This window comes from Triticum dicoccoides, chromosome 2A (genome assembly GCF_002162155.2).
Source record: "Triticum dicoccoides isolate Atlit2015 ecotype Zavitan chromosome 2A, WEW_v2.0, whole genome shotgun sequence".
Classification (NCBI taxonomy): domain Eukaryota; kingdom Viridiplantae; phylum Streptophyta; class Magnoliopsida; order Poales; family Poaceae; genus Triticum; species Triticum dicoccoides.
Window position 1 is genome coordinate 50,686,417 of NC_041382.1, and position 18,153 is coordinate 50,704,569.

An 18,153-nucleotide genomic window follows, 5' to 3' on the forward strand; every position below is an offset into this window, starting at 1 on the left:
GGCTCCAGCGATCCATTTATGGGCTGATGCAAGCATCTCGGAGTTGGAACATTCGCTTTGATGAGATGATCAAAGCGTTTGGGTTTATGCAGACTTATGGAGAAGCCTGCGTTTACAAGAAAATGAGTGGGAGCTCTGTAGCATTTCTCATATTATATGTAGATGACATACTTTTGATGGGAAATGATATAGAACTTTTGGACAGCATTAAGACCTACTTGAATAAGAGTTTTTCAATGAAGGACCTTGGAGAAGCTGCTTATATATTAGGCATCAAGATCTATAGAGATAGATCAAGACGCCTCATAGGTCTTTCACAAAGCACATACCTTGATAAGATATTGAAGAAGTTCAATATGGATCAGTCTAAGAAGGGGTTCTTGCATTTGTTGCAAGGTGTGAAATTGAGCTCAGCTCAATGTCCGACCACGGCAGAAGATATAGAAGAGATGAGTGTCATCCCCTATGCCTCAGCCATAGGATCTATTATGTATGTCATGCTGTGTACTAGACCTGATGTAAATCTTGCCGTGAGTTTGGTAGGAAGGTACCAAAGTAATCTCGGCAAGGAACACTGGACGGCGGTCAAGAATATCCTAAAGTACCTGAAAAGGACTAAGGACATGTTTCTCGTTTATGGAGGTGACGAAGAGCTCGTCGTAAAGGGTTACGTCGACGCTAGCTTCGACACAGATCTGGATGACTCGAAATCACAAACCGGATACGTGTATATGTTGAATGGTGGAGCAGTAAGCTGGTGCAGCTGCAAGCAAAGCGTCGTGGCGGGATCTACATGTGAAGCGGAGTACATGGCAGCCTCAGAGGCAGCGCATGAAGCAATTTGGGTGAAGGAGTTCATCACCGATCTAGGAGTCATACCCAATGCGTCGGGGCCGATTAAACTCTTCTGTGACAACACTGTAGCTATTGCACTTGCCAAGGAGCCCAGGTTTCACAAGAAGATCAGGCACATCAAGCGTCGCTTCAACTCCATTCGTTAAAATGTTCAAGATGGAGACATAGAAATTTGCAAAGTGCATACGGATCTGAATGTCGCAGATCCGTTGACTAAATCTCTTCCGCGAGCAAAACATGATCAACACCAGAACTCTATGGGTGTTCGATTCATCACAATGTAACTAGATTACTGACTCTAGTGCAAGTGGGAGACTGTTGGAAATATGCCCTAGAGGTAATAATAAAAGGATTATTATTATATTTCCTTGTTCATGATAATTGTCTTATATTCATGCTATAATTGTGTTATCCGGAAATCGTAATACATGTGTGAATACATAGACACCAACATGTCCCTAGTAAGCCTCTAGTTGACTAGCTCGTTGATCAACAGATAGTCATGGTTTCCTGACTATGGACATTGGATGTCATTGGTAACGAGATCACATCATTAGGAGAATGATGTGATGGACAAGACCCAATCCTAAGCATAGCACAAGATCGTATAGTTCGTTTGCTAGAGCTTTTCCAATGTCAAGTATCTTTTCCTTAGACCATGAGATCGTGTAACTCCCGAAGACCGTAGGAGTGCTTTGGGTGTACCAAACGTCACAACGTAACTGGGTGGCTATAAAGGTATACTACGGGTATCTCCGAAAGTGTCTGTTGGGTTGACACGGATCGAGACTGGGATTTGTCACTCCGTATGACGGAGAGGTATCACCGGGCCCACTCAGTAACGCATCATCATAATGAGCTCAATGTGATCAAAGTGTTTGATCACGGGATCATGCATTACGGTACGAGTAAAGTGACTTGCCGATAACGAGATTGAAAGAGGTATTGGGATACTGACGATCGAATCTCGGGCAAGTAAAATACCGATTGACAAAGGGAATTGTATACGGGGTTTGATTGAATCCTCGACGTCGTGGTTCATCCGATGAGATCCTCGAGGAGTATGTGGGAGCCAACATGGGTATCCAGATCCCACTGTTGGTTATTGGCCGGAGAGGCGTGTCGGTCATGTCTGCATGTCTCCCGAACCCGTAGGGTCTACACACTTAAGGTTCGGTGACGCTAGGGTTGTAGAGATATGAGTATGTAGTAATCCGAAAGTTGTTCGGAGTCCCGGATGAGATCCCAGACGTCACGAGAAGTTCCGGAATGGTCCGAAGGTAAAGAATTATATATAGGAAGTGCAGTTTCGGCCATCGGGAGAGATTCGGGGGTCATCGGTATTGTACCGGGACCACCGGATGGGTCCTGGGGGTCCACCGGGTGGGGCCACCCATCCCGGAGGGCCCCATGGGCTGAAGTGGGTCCCGGGGGTCCACCGGGAGGGCCCCAGCTTGTCTCCTCGTATGCCGCATTAATTAATATGGCGCACGTAGATGTTATTATTAATCACACAGTCATGCATGCAAAGGGGTAGTTAATGTCTGTGGTTGCTAGTGTGAGGCAAACACATTGATGAAGATTTGAGACTAACATAATCATGGCTGGATGATTTGCGGAGGAAAAAGTCCTTTACTCTTGGATCAGGCTGCTTATCAGAGGAAGGTTCATTATCGAAAATTTGATGATTTAGTTGGGGCACAGACCAAAAACACCCCCTCACGTGACCGTGCGTGAGTCGATTCTCACGGAACCTCAACGAGTCACCCGAAAAAAAAAATCCTCGCCCATCCTTTCTCCCCGTCTCTCCCGTTTGTTTCTTTGGCGGCGCGGCGGCGGCGGCGGCGGCGGATCGAATCTGGGGGCCGCTCTTCGCCGGCAGCGGAAGCGTATCGAATCCTGGGCGGTGCTCCTCGCCGGTATCGACGGCGGATCGAATCCTGGGGGCGCTCCTCGCCGGTAGCGGCTTGCGAAATCAGCGGCCAGCGACGGCTTCATCCTTCTTGGTTCTTTTCGGGGCTTCTCCCCCTATTGGTCTAGTTTTCTTGGTTCTTTTTCAAGTCACGGCAAGCAGCGAGGGCTCCGTTCTTTCCTCTCCCCTAATCAATCAAGGGAAGAGCAAGCATCATCTGTACGAGGCTGGTTTTCGCCGGCGACCTCACATAGGCAGCGGGCGGCGGCCACACCTGGGCAGCGCGAGGTCGATTTGTGGTGTGCGGCGGCCACACTACTTCCCTAATGGTAGAGCAAGAGATTGAAACACACAAGATGAATTCAGCGAGCGAGAGAGGATTTTTCAGTTTGGTGGACGAGCCTATGGTGACAGGATCGATCGACTCCGTGCTCGCCAAGCTCAACTCCACCAGACTGAAGAAGAATCATCCCAAGATGATGGAAGTGTTATGTCAAGGCGTGGTGAACCTAAAGAAGGGTTTCGACAAGCTCGGCGGGGGGCGGGTGATGGATCGGCATGCCCTATTGTGGACGAAGTTTGCCACGGACCTGGTCTTTGACATCGAAGAGTGGATCGACGAGCCAAAGGCCACATATTTCTCGGAGAGAGAGATGACTGCTTTGTTCAAGTCCCGGATCCGCAATGTGCTTGAGCAGTTCACGTGGTGCGACCTTCTCAGTCCAACTGAAGATCGCTTCAAGATCATCGATGATTTACATAAAGATCTGGAGAGCCTTAAAAAGGAACTCCCCTATAAGTTTGGGCCACCGGTGAGTCTTGAGCAGTCAGTTTGGATGGATCAAACATGTGAGCTGGTCAGCGAGGTGGAAACTTTGGTCCATGATGAGAAGCCCGGAAAGGACATGGATGAATTGCAGGAGAAACTAATCCAGGACTACAAAGCCAAGATACGGGAAACACGTGAGGTCTTGAAACATTCTAGTGATAAGCTCAGTACAGCCTCCGTTGATTGTCCCCTGATTTATGAGGAGAAAACTCGTGACCTCATTGCTCTGAAAGAACCAAGTAGTAAGCTTCTCATGCATCTGGCCGCCACACAGGCGAGGCTAAAGTTGGTATCTATTGTCGGAATGGAAGGCATTGGCAAGACTACTCTTGCAAAGGAGGTATATGCAAAGCTTCAATGCAAGTTCGAGTGCCGAGCTTTCGTCACTCTTGGCCGAAAACCGTCTCTAGTGGCCACTCGGCTGGATATACTTCACCAAGTAAAGCCCCAGGGTACTATTCCTCTGAATGGTACAGAAGCTCCTGAAATGAATCAAGTCGTAACTGAGCTCAGGGAACACCTCGTCACGAAGAGGTATTTCTCGTTTATATCGTTTTAATGCAGATAGACATATTTACTATACTTTCATGTAGCAATAAAATGCACAAGAGCATCAGCGAATGCAGACTGAGGCTATTCGTAGGTGTATTCATCGTGCTTTTCCCATTCTATTTATCTGAGACCACATCAAATTAATAACGGGTAATGTTATTTGATGCATCACAAGATAATCATGATAAAAAGATCAAATTTTCAGCATTTTTTATCCCCTGTATCTGTTGTGTTTTGTCAATCTTTTTATCAATGCAGACCAAACAAGTAATCAACAGGAAAAATATATATAAAAATTTAGCACTTTTCCTGCTTAAAAGTATCAGCATAACAAATGCATATGTGATGTATTGGCAACCAATAGAGGCATTCAGTTGGATCTAACTGACTCTCGGAATTATTGAGTAGATAAGTAACAAAACAGAACCAGCTTGCTATAAGTCATCTGTATAAATTGATCATATATTAGCCGATAATTTTTACCATGTTCCTCTATATACCAGGTATTTCATCTTAATTGATGACATTTGGAGCATCTCGGCATGGGATGTTCTTAATTCTTTTTTGCCTGAGAATGATCTTGGAAGTAGAGTATTGATCACAACTTGCATCAGCGACGTAGCCAAATGTTGTTCTACACGCCCAATTGATTTCATCCACCAGATGGAGCCTCTTAGCAAGGAAGAATCCAAGACTTTATTTCACGAGGAGGCAAAAAGGCCCGCTGAAAATGAGTTGTTGAAAATGTGTGGGGGCATGCCATTGGCAATACTTATTGCAGCCGGCAGGAAATCTGCAGGACTAGCTGAGCCAGAGATTCGTGAGAGACGTATCCTTTCAACATCAGACCAATGTTCCGCATCAGATGGGATGAGAATGTTATTGCGCATGAGTTATGATGAGCTACCTGCCCCTTTGAAGTCTTGTCTTGTATACCTCAGTGTTTTTCCAGAATATTATACCATCAAGAAAGACCGTTTGATACGGCTATGGATTGCTGAGAGATTTTTCTTAGGAAGGCGTGAAGAAAACTTGTGGAGAACAGGAGAAAGCTATTTCAATGAGCTCATCTGTAGGCGGCTGATTCAGCCAGTGTTTGGCTACGAAGATGGCCAGGCTGTAGGATGTGTGGTACATGGTGTGATCCTTGACTTCATCAAAACTTTGTCTAGGGAAGACAACTTTGCGACAACGAGTGCAGATATGAGGTCCGGACTAACTCCATGCTATCCGATTCGACGGTTCTCATTCGGTTGCTGCATCAAGGAAGATGAAGCCGGCAAGCTGCTCCCAGGAACCCTGCACCTATCTAGCATGCGAACCCTCCAAGTTTGCGGGCGTGTTGGATGGACAACCCTCCTCACATATCCTAAGGTTAGAAAAGGGAAGCCTGCTCTTCGAACCTTCAAATTTCTACGAGTACTCGATGTGGAAGATAATGGTATTTTGAGAAGCCACCATCTGAAAGGCATTGGAGGGCTGATTCTGCTAAGGTACTTGGGACTTAGAGGGGCTGCTATCCATGAATTACCAGGCGAAATTGGAAAGCTGGAGCACCTGGAGACGCTGGATGTCAGGCGCACTAACCTGAGAAATCTGCCTGCATCTATAGCTGGATTGGAAAGGATGGTATGCCTACTGATTGAAGATACCGTGAAGATGCTGGGCGATATCCTTATGATGCAAGGACTACAAGAAGTATCAACGATCCGTGTCGACAACGTCAAGTCACTCCATAAGGTCGTAGAGCTGCTGGTTCGGTCGGGGAGGCTGAGTGTCCTTGGCTTGAGCTTTGATGGATTAGACCCATCTGTGCACAGTGCACGTGCCATAGTTGATTTCCTCAAGGTGGTTGGACACTCTAACCTTCGGTCCCTATCTCTGCATTGTCTTGGTGGTGACTTGGTTGGCCAACTGAACTTGTGTCCCCCGTACCAGTTGCAAAGATTTGAACTGACTATATCTGGTGCAATCCTGGGAAGTACTGCATTTTGTATGGCCACCTGTGTCACCCACTTGAATATTGAAATTAGTCAATTGGGAGAGCAAGGTCTGAGTATCATCGCGTCCGCGCCCCATCTTATCCTTCTCAAGTTAGTATCTTCAGGACCTGCTGCTGCCATGACGGACACGCACTCATCTTCCAGAAGACAAAGAAGAAGGGTGATAATTTGCAGTGGCGCCTTTCCGTGTCTTAAGGTGTTCTGGTTCACATGCAAGGCTGGTGGGAATGAGCTGCAGTTTGATCGAGGAGCCATGCCACGGCTGCGGGGTCTTAGGCTCCACTTCAACGCTCTAGAGACGCTGTCTCTTTATGGAGATTTTGAATTTGGCATTGAGCATCTCTCTAGCCTCACCAGAATCCATGCCGCTATTGGATGTGAAGATGCTACGGCTCCGGAGGTGGAGCTTGCAGAGACTGCCATCACAGAGCAAGTCTGTCGGATCTCCTCCGCCAACACACCAACAATAGAGTTCAGCAGAGAGAAGCCCGGGATGTTTGAGGGGGAAAAGAAGAGTGTAGGTCCCCTTACAGAGACGGTGACAACGATCACCAAGAAAAGGAGGTTGAGCAGATGGTTGATTACCCAGTACGAAATGATGCAGCGCGCCTTGTGCTCTTGCAGTTGCGCGGGTAGACGCAGTGTGAAATGATGCAGCGCGCGTTGTGGGCCTGGTCGTGCAGGCCACGGAACAGAACACATCCGTGGCAAGCTTGAAGAGCACGCACGTATAGAAATCCAACGTGAAATTAAACTAGCATATGCAGCGGGAGTAAGGGAGGGACAGGATCACAGGAGCAACGTAGTGCACGAGGGAGGCTCCCTATCGAGAAATATATCTCCACAAGCTGCATCTCGATGGGTGATATCAGCATGAACATCCTCGCCTGAATCTTTTCAGTCTTTTGTTCTTTTGATAACTTGAAATGAGTTGTTATTAGCTGCATGGTTAATCGTGGTAAGTTTGGTTTACTATTCTAAGTTCAGGCGACGCAATCACCGACCCCATATGTATGTACCTTGACTGATATAGCCATTGTAATCACAGGTAATTTTGGTCCAAGTATTTTAAGTTCAGGATGGAATGTTTTGTTTGTTTGCACTATGTAGCTGGTAATGCCAGCAGCATGTTGACGACAGTTGTCCTTCTATATAAAGTGGGGCCTGAAGGCCTATTCTCTAGAAAAAGAAAATAGCCATTGCATCGGAGAATGGCGGCAACGGCGGCTTCATGACATCTTCAGTATTGACAGAGCAACCATTCTGTTCCTGATGTATGGTAGGTGCATGCAGTCCATGTAAATGGCACCATTCACTGTCCGGCACAGAAGCGTCACAGCTAATACCTGATTGGTAGCCAGCATATGCAGATTATTCCTTTTCCGGGTTGCGATCGGTGATACTGGCACTTGCTTCATTGATGCTAGCTGGTCGACAAGGTTATTCACAAGGATGGTCACATTGCTCTGCGTCTTGTTGAGTGTCCTCGGCGCTTTTTCTGTAAAATGCAATTTCATCTGGATCTGGTACGTCTTCAGAATGCACTAGTTTGTTGTTAAGAAGATTCTCTGTTGATCCATTCTCAAGTAGTAGCTTCTTAGCCATGTTCCGGAAGGATTCCGTTAATGGGTCATCGTGCTTCTTGACAGAGAGCTTCCTCCGCGAGCTTTCACCCCTCGAGGCAATGAAGTCGACAAGGGCGCTACGAGCATTTGTGGCAATGTTGGCATTCTCGTCAGCCTTGTTGGCGCCATGGCTGTCAAATCCATCAGCATTGTCTTCTGTGATGTCACACGCACGAGTAGAGGCTGCACCTGGAGACAGCCATGCCCCGAACGAGCTGGTCCTCTCGACGAGGTAACTGCTTCCCTCCTTGTTCACTGGTACTGCAGGGCATGGCGCTTCGGTGTCTGACATTTCAGGCGAATTAGCTGAAGGCCAAACGGGTGCTTCAGATGCTTCATCTTGTGACGAATCCTGGTTCTGAAAGTTTTGCTTTTGATGCCTGATTCTTCCGATGATGTGTCGATATTTAAGTTGTCGGAGCATATCGGACAACGCGCCTGTTTTGAATCTGCTGGAGGTTCAGATGTCAGGTTAATGTGGATGCTAAAGAATGAACACTGAGTAGGAAAGCTGGGGAAAAAAAAGGAAAAATGAGCTAGGGAAATTTAAGAAGCGTTACTTGGAGTATTTTTTATGGCGGGCTTCCTCGGCAGGAGGTTTGGAATGGATGTCTGAACTCTGAATGTCTGGTTTGGTTTCATGCAAGATACGCTGATGCTGTGCAGAGTGGGCTCTGAAGGAGGGGTCGGTGTATCTCTTCAAGCACGCTCCCTCGCCACCAGCATCATACCTGCACCCAAAACAAGCCCAAATTAACCAGGAAAAATAAATCCTTTTTAAGCTGTTTGATTTTTGGTATAGAAGTGTTGTTACTTGTCCAGCATGGACAGCTGCGGAGGCCCGTGGCATCGCTGGATGAACTTTTCGATGGAGCACGGCCTTGTTCCTCCCACCAGAGTCACCGGCTGATCGACACCGTGGCCTGCGATGCCACACAGAGCTTCTGGCCGATGAAGTACACAAGCCTGTCGGAATCGACGACGGCGGAGCCGCTCCTCGATGAGCGGCAGCTCCGCCTGGAGCCGCCGCGCCCCCAGCGTGAGGCCGCACGCCCGTGTGGCCTGGTCATGCAGGTCGTCGAACACCTCCGCGGCGAGCCTGAAGAAGATCAGATTCAGGGGCTAGTCTGGTGAATTTGTAGCAGCCAGCAGGACAGGACAGGTGCAACGTACTGTGCGAGGTCCCCGAGCTGGCGGCCATGGCGGCACCCGCATCCTGGACGACGACAGCTTCGGGGAGCTCGTCGCCCTGACCTCCAGGCAGTGCAACGACACGATGACACCCCGCACCCACGAGCGTCCGGTGAGGTGACAGAGCACCGCACGGGCGGTCCCCGAGAGCAGGAGGAGGTACCACCGTACCTTCGTGCTGCGCATGCTTCATGCTTGTGCACCGCGCCATGTTAATACGTACGAATACGGTTTTGTACCGCACGTCGCGTTGCGGCTACTCAACGACTGCCTACAAAACGCATTTACAAGCTACGGAAAATCGTTAGGTTCTTACCGTAGTATAAAAGGTTCTCAATTTATGATAAGCCAACCTGTAATGGGCAAGGAATATTGTGTATTTGCCATGAACGTAAATGACATGTGCATATAGATGATGTTTTTATGAACATTTTTATATCCTAGTTTGCATTCTTCTGAGTTCATATGAATTTGTTAATATGAATTTTTAAGTTTCAGTCAAACAACTTTGACCAAATGGAAGGGCATTCTTGTAACCTAAAATGCTTTTTAGGAGCAAATTTGAGCACATAAAAAAGTTAAGAGTAAATTTGAGTAGTGGGTTTGAATTAAGGGCACAAATATCGATAAATCACGAGTTGACATGGTGCCACGCGAGGATGTAACCCGCACCCTCCATTTCTTCGGGATTCGTGCCGTATTTATAGTACACCTCACGTATATAGAATTCACATGAATGATTTGCAACGTATTTGTTGGTCAATAAGTGTGCATGCCCCACAAGCCATAAGAGTTTGAAGTTAAAATTATAAGTAGTTGACAAACTGCAAGACACCCGACCACCTCACTTATTAGGATTAATGCACCACACTGCCTTCCTGTCTTAGTGCACCATCCTCTACAGCTGCAACAGAATCATTAACGTGTATTGAGTAAGCTAGTTAGTGTGAACGTAATTTTGAGATGAATTAGTGTGAACGTAATTTTGAGATGAATTAGTGTGAACTTGTCACTATGCTAGACCAGCTTAGGTTTATCTTCATATTCTGTGTTGCATGTGTATATTCGGTGTGTGATTGAACATTTAATCCCGCCATGCGCAGTGGGATAGGGTCTATTTAAAAGAAAGAAAAATGCACATCTATTAGTTGGCTGATTATGAAAGTTCAATTTAGAAAATAAGAGAAGCGTCACAAGAAAATCTTAGCGATGATAAGTTAAATGCACGAACAAAATGGTATAATATTGATTGGAATTTTAAATGAATTTAATAATAGCATAGAGGATGGTTTATAGTTAAATGCTCAATCACACACCGACACGGCTTTCACCACGGTGCCAACTTGTCCATCGTCCCTCACCATATACCGTGGCACTGTGCTATCTCTTCATTCCGACACATGCAGCACTGTCGTATGCGACGTGCTCCAGTTAGCTATCCATTTGCTCCAGAAAGTTTAATAACACTGCTGAAGATGCTGCTCTAGCCTGTATTGTTATCTGTATCACACTGTTCTAGCAGTGTATAACTTCCATGTTCGCTAGGAGTACTTTATATTAGGCAAACGAGAGATGATTTGCGGAACCCGTCTTCACTCCTCCCCCTGTTCCTCGGCGGGGCACGTACACGCGTTTACAGGCAAGGCTTGGAGGAGATCTGCGGTGCCAGAAACCAGCTAGCGCAAGTGCTCAATTATGTCCACCCAGCAACGAGAGCAGTTATTTTGCATCGTCTGGGCCGTCACGTGGGCCTTGTATTCATACGAACATAAATGACCCTGGGCCACTGGTGTGGCGTATACCACGGCGTATTCATGAAACCTAGTAATTAATGTTTGACGTATTGCAAATGCGCTATAATAAGTAGCAATCACGACGCTAGGACCGACGCTCATGATAACAGCAGCGCGTGGCTGCATGTCCCAAAAATTCATGTCACACAAATATGAATGTCCCTTAATTAAATGAAAAAGGATCCAATTCTTCCAGCTCCAAGCAACAACACAACAAACGCTAGCTAGCTGTGTTTTGTATCATGCCACCGGACAAATATCAGGTAGGCCAACCCAGTGTCATGGGTCGCGAGATCGCATGACCTACTTATCCTCTGAGTGTTAGTTCACTGCAAACCAATCAAATCATGTGCATCAGTGCATGTACGTTGTTAGACTTTTTTTTTGAGACAAACGATGTTAGACTTCAAGTAAGCTATTCATGAACGGATTCATTTGGGACGTGGGCGGGGCTTTTCTGGGCTGGCATGAAACCCGACCGCCATGGCACGACACGAAGTAAAGGGGCCGGGTTGGGCCTAAAAATAGAGAAAATGGGCGGCACAACCCAGTTGGGTCCAAAATCTTGGTAACGTGTGTTGTAATATTGAAAAAGGCTTTCGTCCCGCTTTATATATAAAGCAACATGGCCGAACCGATACAAAGTGATGAGAGAAACCTCTTACAAAGAAGGTAAAAAATAGAAGAGAAAAGTATACTTTTCGTCCCTTAATTTTTTACGGAGTCTAAATTTGGTCCCTCAACTATGAAACCAGACAACTTGCACCTCCAACTTTTTAAACCGGACAAGTTTCATCCTCCTACCGTTTTTGACCGGTCTTGATGCTGGCTCATCCCGGTTTTGACCTATCCATGCTGACGTGGCAAAGAAACCCCAAATTGACTTCCCGATTCCTCGCTCTCTACACGGCGTCTGCGGGCAGGGAGCAAGCTGTTGCTGGTGGTGATCTCAGACAGCATGAGCGCGGCGCCAGGAGAGGGGATCGTCGCGGCTCGACCTGCTCGTCGCCTGGATGGAGCACGTCGCCGTCATGGCCGGACTGGGGCACCTCGTGGCTGTGGTGGTACTCGCCATCATCGCCAGCCTTCATGCGTGGTCCAATGCTTGGATCCATGATACGGTCCTGGGTAGGAATCTCTCGATCTATCTCTCAACTATCAAGTTCAGAGTACAAATTTGTAGCTAGGGTTGAATCAGCAAGAAGGGGATCAGGATTTAGAGCCGGGAGTGGGAGGAAGGATACATCGCCCAACGGCGCCGCCAGTTCTCTGATCCAACGATACCCTAACTCACACCCACTCTTGGTATATATACGCCTTCACTTGCTGCAGGTCGGTCCAGTGAAACGCGAGCTGGGCCTCTTCTCCCGCCTGGGCCTGGCCTGGGCTGTAGTGGAGTCGGCCTTGGGGTCCGCCACTATAGTTCCCGTGATATTCCCTCCCCCTTTAGTTTTGGCTTGTCCCCAAGCCAATGCTCGAGGAAAACGCGCCTGCAAGGGGATTGCATCTTCCCAGGATGCCAGCGGCGGAGGGAAGCCAGACCACTGTATGAGTAGCTGGTCGACTTGTCGTGCGCCCCGTTGCATCGTGCGTCGTTGAAGAATGGCCGTTGGCACCTGGAATTGCAGCAGATCTTCATCTAGCGTCGGCAACTCCGACATGATCGTTGTTGAAGGGGGAACTGCCGCCCGCAGCTGAGAGACATGAATGACCAGATGAATCCGAGCTTGCTCTGGCAATGCAAGTCTGTACGCCACCTCGCCCACTCGTTGGAGTACCTGAAACAGTCCAAAGTAACAAAAAGCTAGTTTATGATTAGCTCTTGCCGCCACCGAGGACTGTGCATACGGCTGTAGCTTCAAGTACACCCAATCATGGACTGCAGATGTTCTGTCCGAGCGATGCTGATCAGCTTTCTCCTTCATACTTTGCCGGGCCCTGTTGAGATGCTGGCATAACAAGGCCACCATGGCTGCCCTGTCCCGAGTCCACTGGGCTAAGTCTGTCACTGCTACGTCAGCCACATTAGTGATACCAAAGAATCTCAGCTTGTGGCCATAAATTACCTCGAACGGAGTCGACTTGAGAGTAGAGTGATATGAGGTATTGTACCAGAATTCTGCTAAGGAAATCCACTTGACCCACTTGTTTGGGCAGTTGTGCACGAAACATCTGAGGTACAACTCCATACACTGATTCACCCGTTCCGTTGTGCCATCCATTTGCGGGTGTCGAGCTGAGGAGATGTTCAGTTTGATGTGAGTGAGCTTGCAAAGTTCCTGCCATACCTTGCTGGTGAAAATTCGGTCACGGTCGGAAACCATTGCCTCCGGGGGTCCGTGCAATTTGAAGACATTATCCATATAGGCCTTAGCTACTTGCAGCGCCGAGAAGGGATGTCGAGGTGGTATGAAATGAGCATAACAGGTGAGTTTGTCCACCACTACCAGGATATAGTTGAATCCTTTCGAGGTTGGCAGCCCTTCAACGAAATCCAAGGTGACCATCTCCCATGCTTGTTTAGGCACTAGTAATGGCTGTAGTAAGCCGAGATACTTCACATGCTCCGGTTTTGCCTATTTACAGACTGAACATTCCGCGATGTAGGCCTTCACCATCCTCTTGAGCTGCGGCCATGCAAAGTTTTGTTTGACACGACTGTACGTTGCTTGGATTCCTGAATGTCCTCCCAAAGCACACCGGAGTGAAGCTCCTGCAATATTCTCTGTTGGACTGATGTGTTGTTACCTATCCACACGCGCCCTTTATAGCGAATAAGGCCATCCTGCACTTTAAAGGGAGCAACCAGAGTTGCTCCTGCTTCTGCAGATGATAACATGTTGGTGCATTTTGAGTCCTGGGCATAACCTTGCTTCACCTCATCTAGCCACCGCGACACACAGACTGAGATGGCGCATGCAAGTGCATCTGGGTGACGCGACAGTGCATCCGCTGCCTGGTTTAGAGCCCCCTTTCGATACTCAATTCGGTAGTGCAGCCCAAGTAGCTTTGTGATAACCCACAAGTATAGGGGATCGCAACAGTTTTCGAGGGTAGAGTATTCAACCCAAATTTGTTGATTTAACACAAGGGGAGCCAAAGAATATTCTCAAGTATTAGCAGTTGAGTTGTCAATTCAACCACACATGGGTAACTTAATATCTGCAGCAAAGTGTTTAGTAGCAAAGTAATATGATAGTAGTGGTAACGGTAACAAAAGTAACAGAAGCAAAAGTAATATTTTTGGTATTTTGTAGTGATTGTAACAGTAACAATGGGAAAGTAAATAAACGAGAACTAATATAGGAAAAGCTCTTAGGCATTGGATCGGTGATGGATAATTATGCCGGATGCAGTTCATCATGTAACAATTATAACATAGGGTGACACAGAACTAGCTCCAATTCATAAATGTAATATAGGCATGTATTCCGAATATAGTCATACGTGCTTATGGAAAAGAACTTGCATGACATCTTTTGTCCTACCCTCCCGTGGCAGCGGGGTCCTAATGGAAACTAAGGGATATTAAGGCCTCCTTTTAATAGAGAACCGGAACAAAGCATTAGCACATAGTGAATACATGAACTCCTCAAACTATGGTCATCACCGGGAGTGGTCCCGATTATTGTCACTTCGGGGTTGCCGGATCATAACACATAGTAGGTGACTATAGACTTGCAAGATAGGATCAAGAACACACATATATTCATGAAAACATAATAGGTTCAGATCTGAAATCATGGCACTCGGGCCCTAGTGACAATCATTAAGCATAGCAAAGTCATAGCAACATCGATCTTAGAACATAGTGGATACTAGGGATCAAACCCTAACAAAACTAACTCGATTACATGATAGATCTCATTCAACCCATCACCGTCCAGCAAGCCTACGATGGAATTACTCACGCACGGCGGTGAGCATCATGAAATTGGTGATGGAGGATGGTTGATGATGATGACGACAACGAATCCCCCTCTCCGGAGCCCCGAACGGACTCCAGATCAGCCCTCCCGAGAGGTTTTAGGGCTTGGCGGCGGCTCCGTATCGTAAAACGCGATGATTTCTTCTCCTTGATTTTTTCACCCCGAAAGCAAATATATAGAGTTGGAGTTGGCGTCGAAGGAGCTCTAGGGGGCCCACAAGGTAGGGGGCACGCCCTAGGGGGGGCCCACACCCTCGTGGACAGGGTGTGGGCCCCCTGGTCTTCATCTTTGGCAAGGATTTTTTATTATTTTTGAAAAGACGTTCCGTGGAGTTTCAGGTCATTCCGAGAACTTTTGTTTCTGCACATAAATAACACCATGGAAAATCTGCTGAAAACAGCGTCAGTCCGGGTTAGTTCCATTCAAATCATGCAAGTTAGAGTCCAAAACAAGGGCAAAAGTGTTTGGAAAAGTAGATACGACAGAGATGTATCAACTCCCCCAAGCTTAAACCTTTGCTTGTCCTCAAGCAATCCAGTTGATAAACTGAAAGTGATAAAGAAAAACTTTTACAAACTCTATTTACTCTTGTTGTTGTAAATATGTAAAGCCAACATTCAAGTTTTCAACAAAGATTATGACTAACCACATTTGCAATAATTCTCAGGTCTCATTTTTACTTATATCAATAGCATAATCAACTAGCGAGCCATAATAATAAATCTCGGATGACAACACTTTCTCAAAACAATTATGATATGATATAACAAGATAGTATCTCGCTAGCCCTTTCTGAGACCGCAAAACATAAATGCAGAGCACCTTTAAAGATCAAGGACTGACTAGACATTGTAATTCATGGTAAAAGAGATCCAATCATAGTCATACCCAATAGAAATTAACAGTAATGGATGCTAATGACAGCTGCGCTCTCCAGCTAGTGCTTTTAATAAGAGGGTGATGACTCAACATAAAAGTAAATAGATAGGCCCTTCGCAGAGGGAAGCAGGGATTTGTAGAGGTGCCAGAGCTCGGTTTTGAAATAGAGATAAGTAATATTTTGAGTGGTATACTTTCATTGTCAACATAACAACTAAGAGATGGCGATATCTTCCATGCTACACACATTATAGGCGGTTCCCAAACAGAATGGTAAAGTTTATACTCCCCCTCCACCAACAAGCATCAATCCATGACTTGCTCGAAACAACGAGTGTCTCCAACTAGCAACAGTCCCAGGGGGAGTTTTGTTTGCAATTATTTTGATTTAGTTTGCATAAAGCATGGGACTGGGCATCCCGGAGATCAGCCATTTTCTTGTGAATGAGGAGCGGAGTCCACTCCTCTTGAGAATAACCCGCCTAACATGGAAGATAAGGGCAGCCCTAGTTGATACATGAGCTATTCGAGCATACAAAACAGAATGTTTATTTGAAGGTTTAGAGTTTGGCACATACAAATTTACTTGAAATGGCAGGTAGATACCGTATATAGGAAGGTATAGTGGACTCATATGGAATAGCTTTGGGGTTTAAGGGATTGGATGCACAAGCAGTATTCCCGCTTAGTACAAGTGAAGGCTAGCAAAAGACTGGGAAGCGACCAACTAGAGAGCGATGATACGTCTCCAATGTATCTATAATTTTTGATTGCTCCATGCTATATTATCTACTATTTTGGACCATATTGAGCTTTATTTTCCACTTTTATATTATTTTTGGGACTAACCTATTAACCAGAGGCCCAGCCCAGAATTGCTGTTTTGTTGCCTATTTCAGTGTTTCGAAGAAACGGAATATCAAACAAGTCCAAACGGAATGAAACCTTCGGGAACGTGATTTTCTCATCAGATATGATCCAAGGGACTTGGATCCTCCGTCAACAAAGAAGAGAGGCAGTCACGAGGGTGGAGGGCGCCCCCCTAGGTTGCGCCCCCTGCCTCATGGGCCCCTCGAAGCTCCACCGACGTACTCTTTCCTCCTATATATACCTACATACCCCCAAACGATCAGATACGGAGCCAAAAACCTAATTCCACCGCCGCAACCTTCTGTACCCACGAGATCCCATCTTGGGTCCTGTTCCGGAGTTCCGCCGGAAGGGGAATCCATCACGGAGGGCTTCTACATCATCACCATAGCCCCTTCGATGAAGTGTGAGTAGTTTACCTCAGACCTTCGGGTCCATAGTTAGTAGCTAGATGGCTTCTTCTCTCTTTTTGGATCTCAATACAATGTTCTCCCCCTCTCTCGTGGAGATCTATTCGATGTAATCTTCTTTTTGCGGTGTGTTTGTTGAGACCGATGAATTGTGGGTTTATGATCAAGATTATCTACGAACAATATTTGAATCTTCTCTGAATTCTTTTATGTATGATTGGTTATCTTTGCAAGTCTCTTCGAATTATCAGTTTGGTTTGGCCTACTAGATTGGTTTTTCTTGCAATGGGAGAAGTGCTTAGCTTTGGGTTCAATCTTGCAGTGTCCTTTCCCAGTGACAGTAGGGGCAGCAAGGCATGTATTGTATTGTTGCCATCGAGGATAACAAGATGGGGTATTTATCATATTGCATGAATTTATTTATCTACATCATGTCATCTTGCTTAAGGCGTTACTCTGTTTTCTTGAACTTAATACTCTAGATGCATGCTGGATAGCGGTCGATGAGTGGGGTAATAGTAGTAGATGCAGGCAGGAGTCGGTCTACTTGTCTCGGACATGATGCCTATATACATGATCATACCTAGATATTCTCATAACTATGCTCAATTCTGTCAATTGCTCAACAATAATTTGCTCACCCACCGTAGAAATACTTATGCTCTTGAGAGAAGCCACTAGTGAAACCTATGGCCCCCGGGTCTATTCTCATCATATCAATCTTCCATCACTTTATTATTGCTTTGCTTTTTTACTTTGCCTTTTTATTTTACTTTGCATCTTTATATCAAAAATACCAAAAATACTATCTATCATCTCTATCAGATCTCACTCTCGTAAGTGACCGTGAAGGGATTGACAACCCCTAATCGCGTTGGTTGCGTTGAGCTATTTGTTTTGTGTAGGTACGAGGGACTAGCGCGTGGCCTCCTACTGGATTGATACCTTGGTTCTCAAAAACTGAGGGAAATACTTATGCTAGTTTGCTGCATCATCCTCTCCTCTTCGAGGAAATCCAACGTAGTGCTCAAGAGGTTGCAAGAAGAATTTTTGGCGCCGCTGTCGGGGAGTCTACATACCAAGTACCCATCACAATCCTTATCTCTCGCACTACATTATTTGCCATTTGCCTCTCATTTTCCTCTCCCCCACTTCACCCTTGGCATTTTATTCGCCCTCTCTTTTCCGTTTGCCTTTTTTCTCGCTTGCTTGTCGTTATGGCTAGTCCTCTTTCTGCTCCTTTGTCCCCCGAGTTTGAGGTTCTTCACTTCAAACAAAGACAAGGAGAAAACTTAAAGGATGCTT

General features: G+C 46.3%; 2 protein-coding genes across 3 annotated transcripts; one reads left to right on the forward strand and one right to left on the reverse strand.

The window, feature by feature from the left end:
• The first annotated feature begins 2,770 nt into the window (after nt 1-2,770).
• Nucleotides 2,771-7,314, forward strand: LOC119353158 (disease resistance protein RGA5-like). 2 transcript variants are annotated; one of them, XR_005170334.1, is made up of 3 exons: nt 2,771-4,130; nt 4,652-7,109; nt 7,200-7,314. XR_005170334.1 is itself a non-coding variant. In XM_037619747.1 (2 exons), exons 1-2 carry the CDS (start codon nt 3,094-3,096, stop codon nt 6,801-6,803), a joined length of 3,189 nt encoding a protein of 1,062 aa, XP_037475644.1. In that variant the 5' UTR covers nt 2,771-3,093; the 3' UTR covers nt 6,804-7,147. The 2 variants fall into 2 exon arrangements, 1 of the variants encoding a protein (XP_037475644.1); XM_037619747.1 differs by lacking the exon at nt 7,200-7,314 and having other exon boundaries at nt 4,652-7,147.
• A 1,009-nt stretch (nt 7,315-8,323) lies between these two features.
• On the reverse strand, nt 8,324-9,179 carry LOC119357567 (protein SCAR2-like; the record flags this gene model as incomplete). Its single annotated transcript, XM_037624473.1, has 3 exons — nt 8,324-8,507; nt 8,591-8,875; nt 8,950-9,179. Coding segments are annotated over 3 exons (690 nt in total), but the record flags the coding sequence as incomplete, so codon positions are not given.
• Between the last annotated feature and the right edge of the window lie 8,974 nt (nt 9,180-18,153).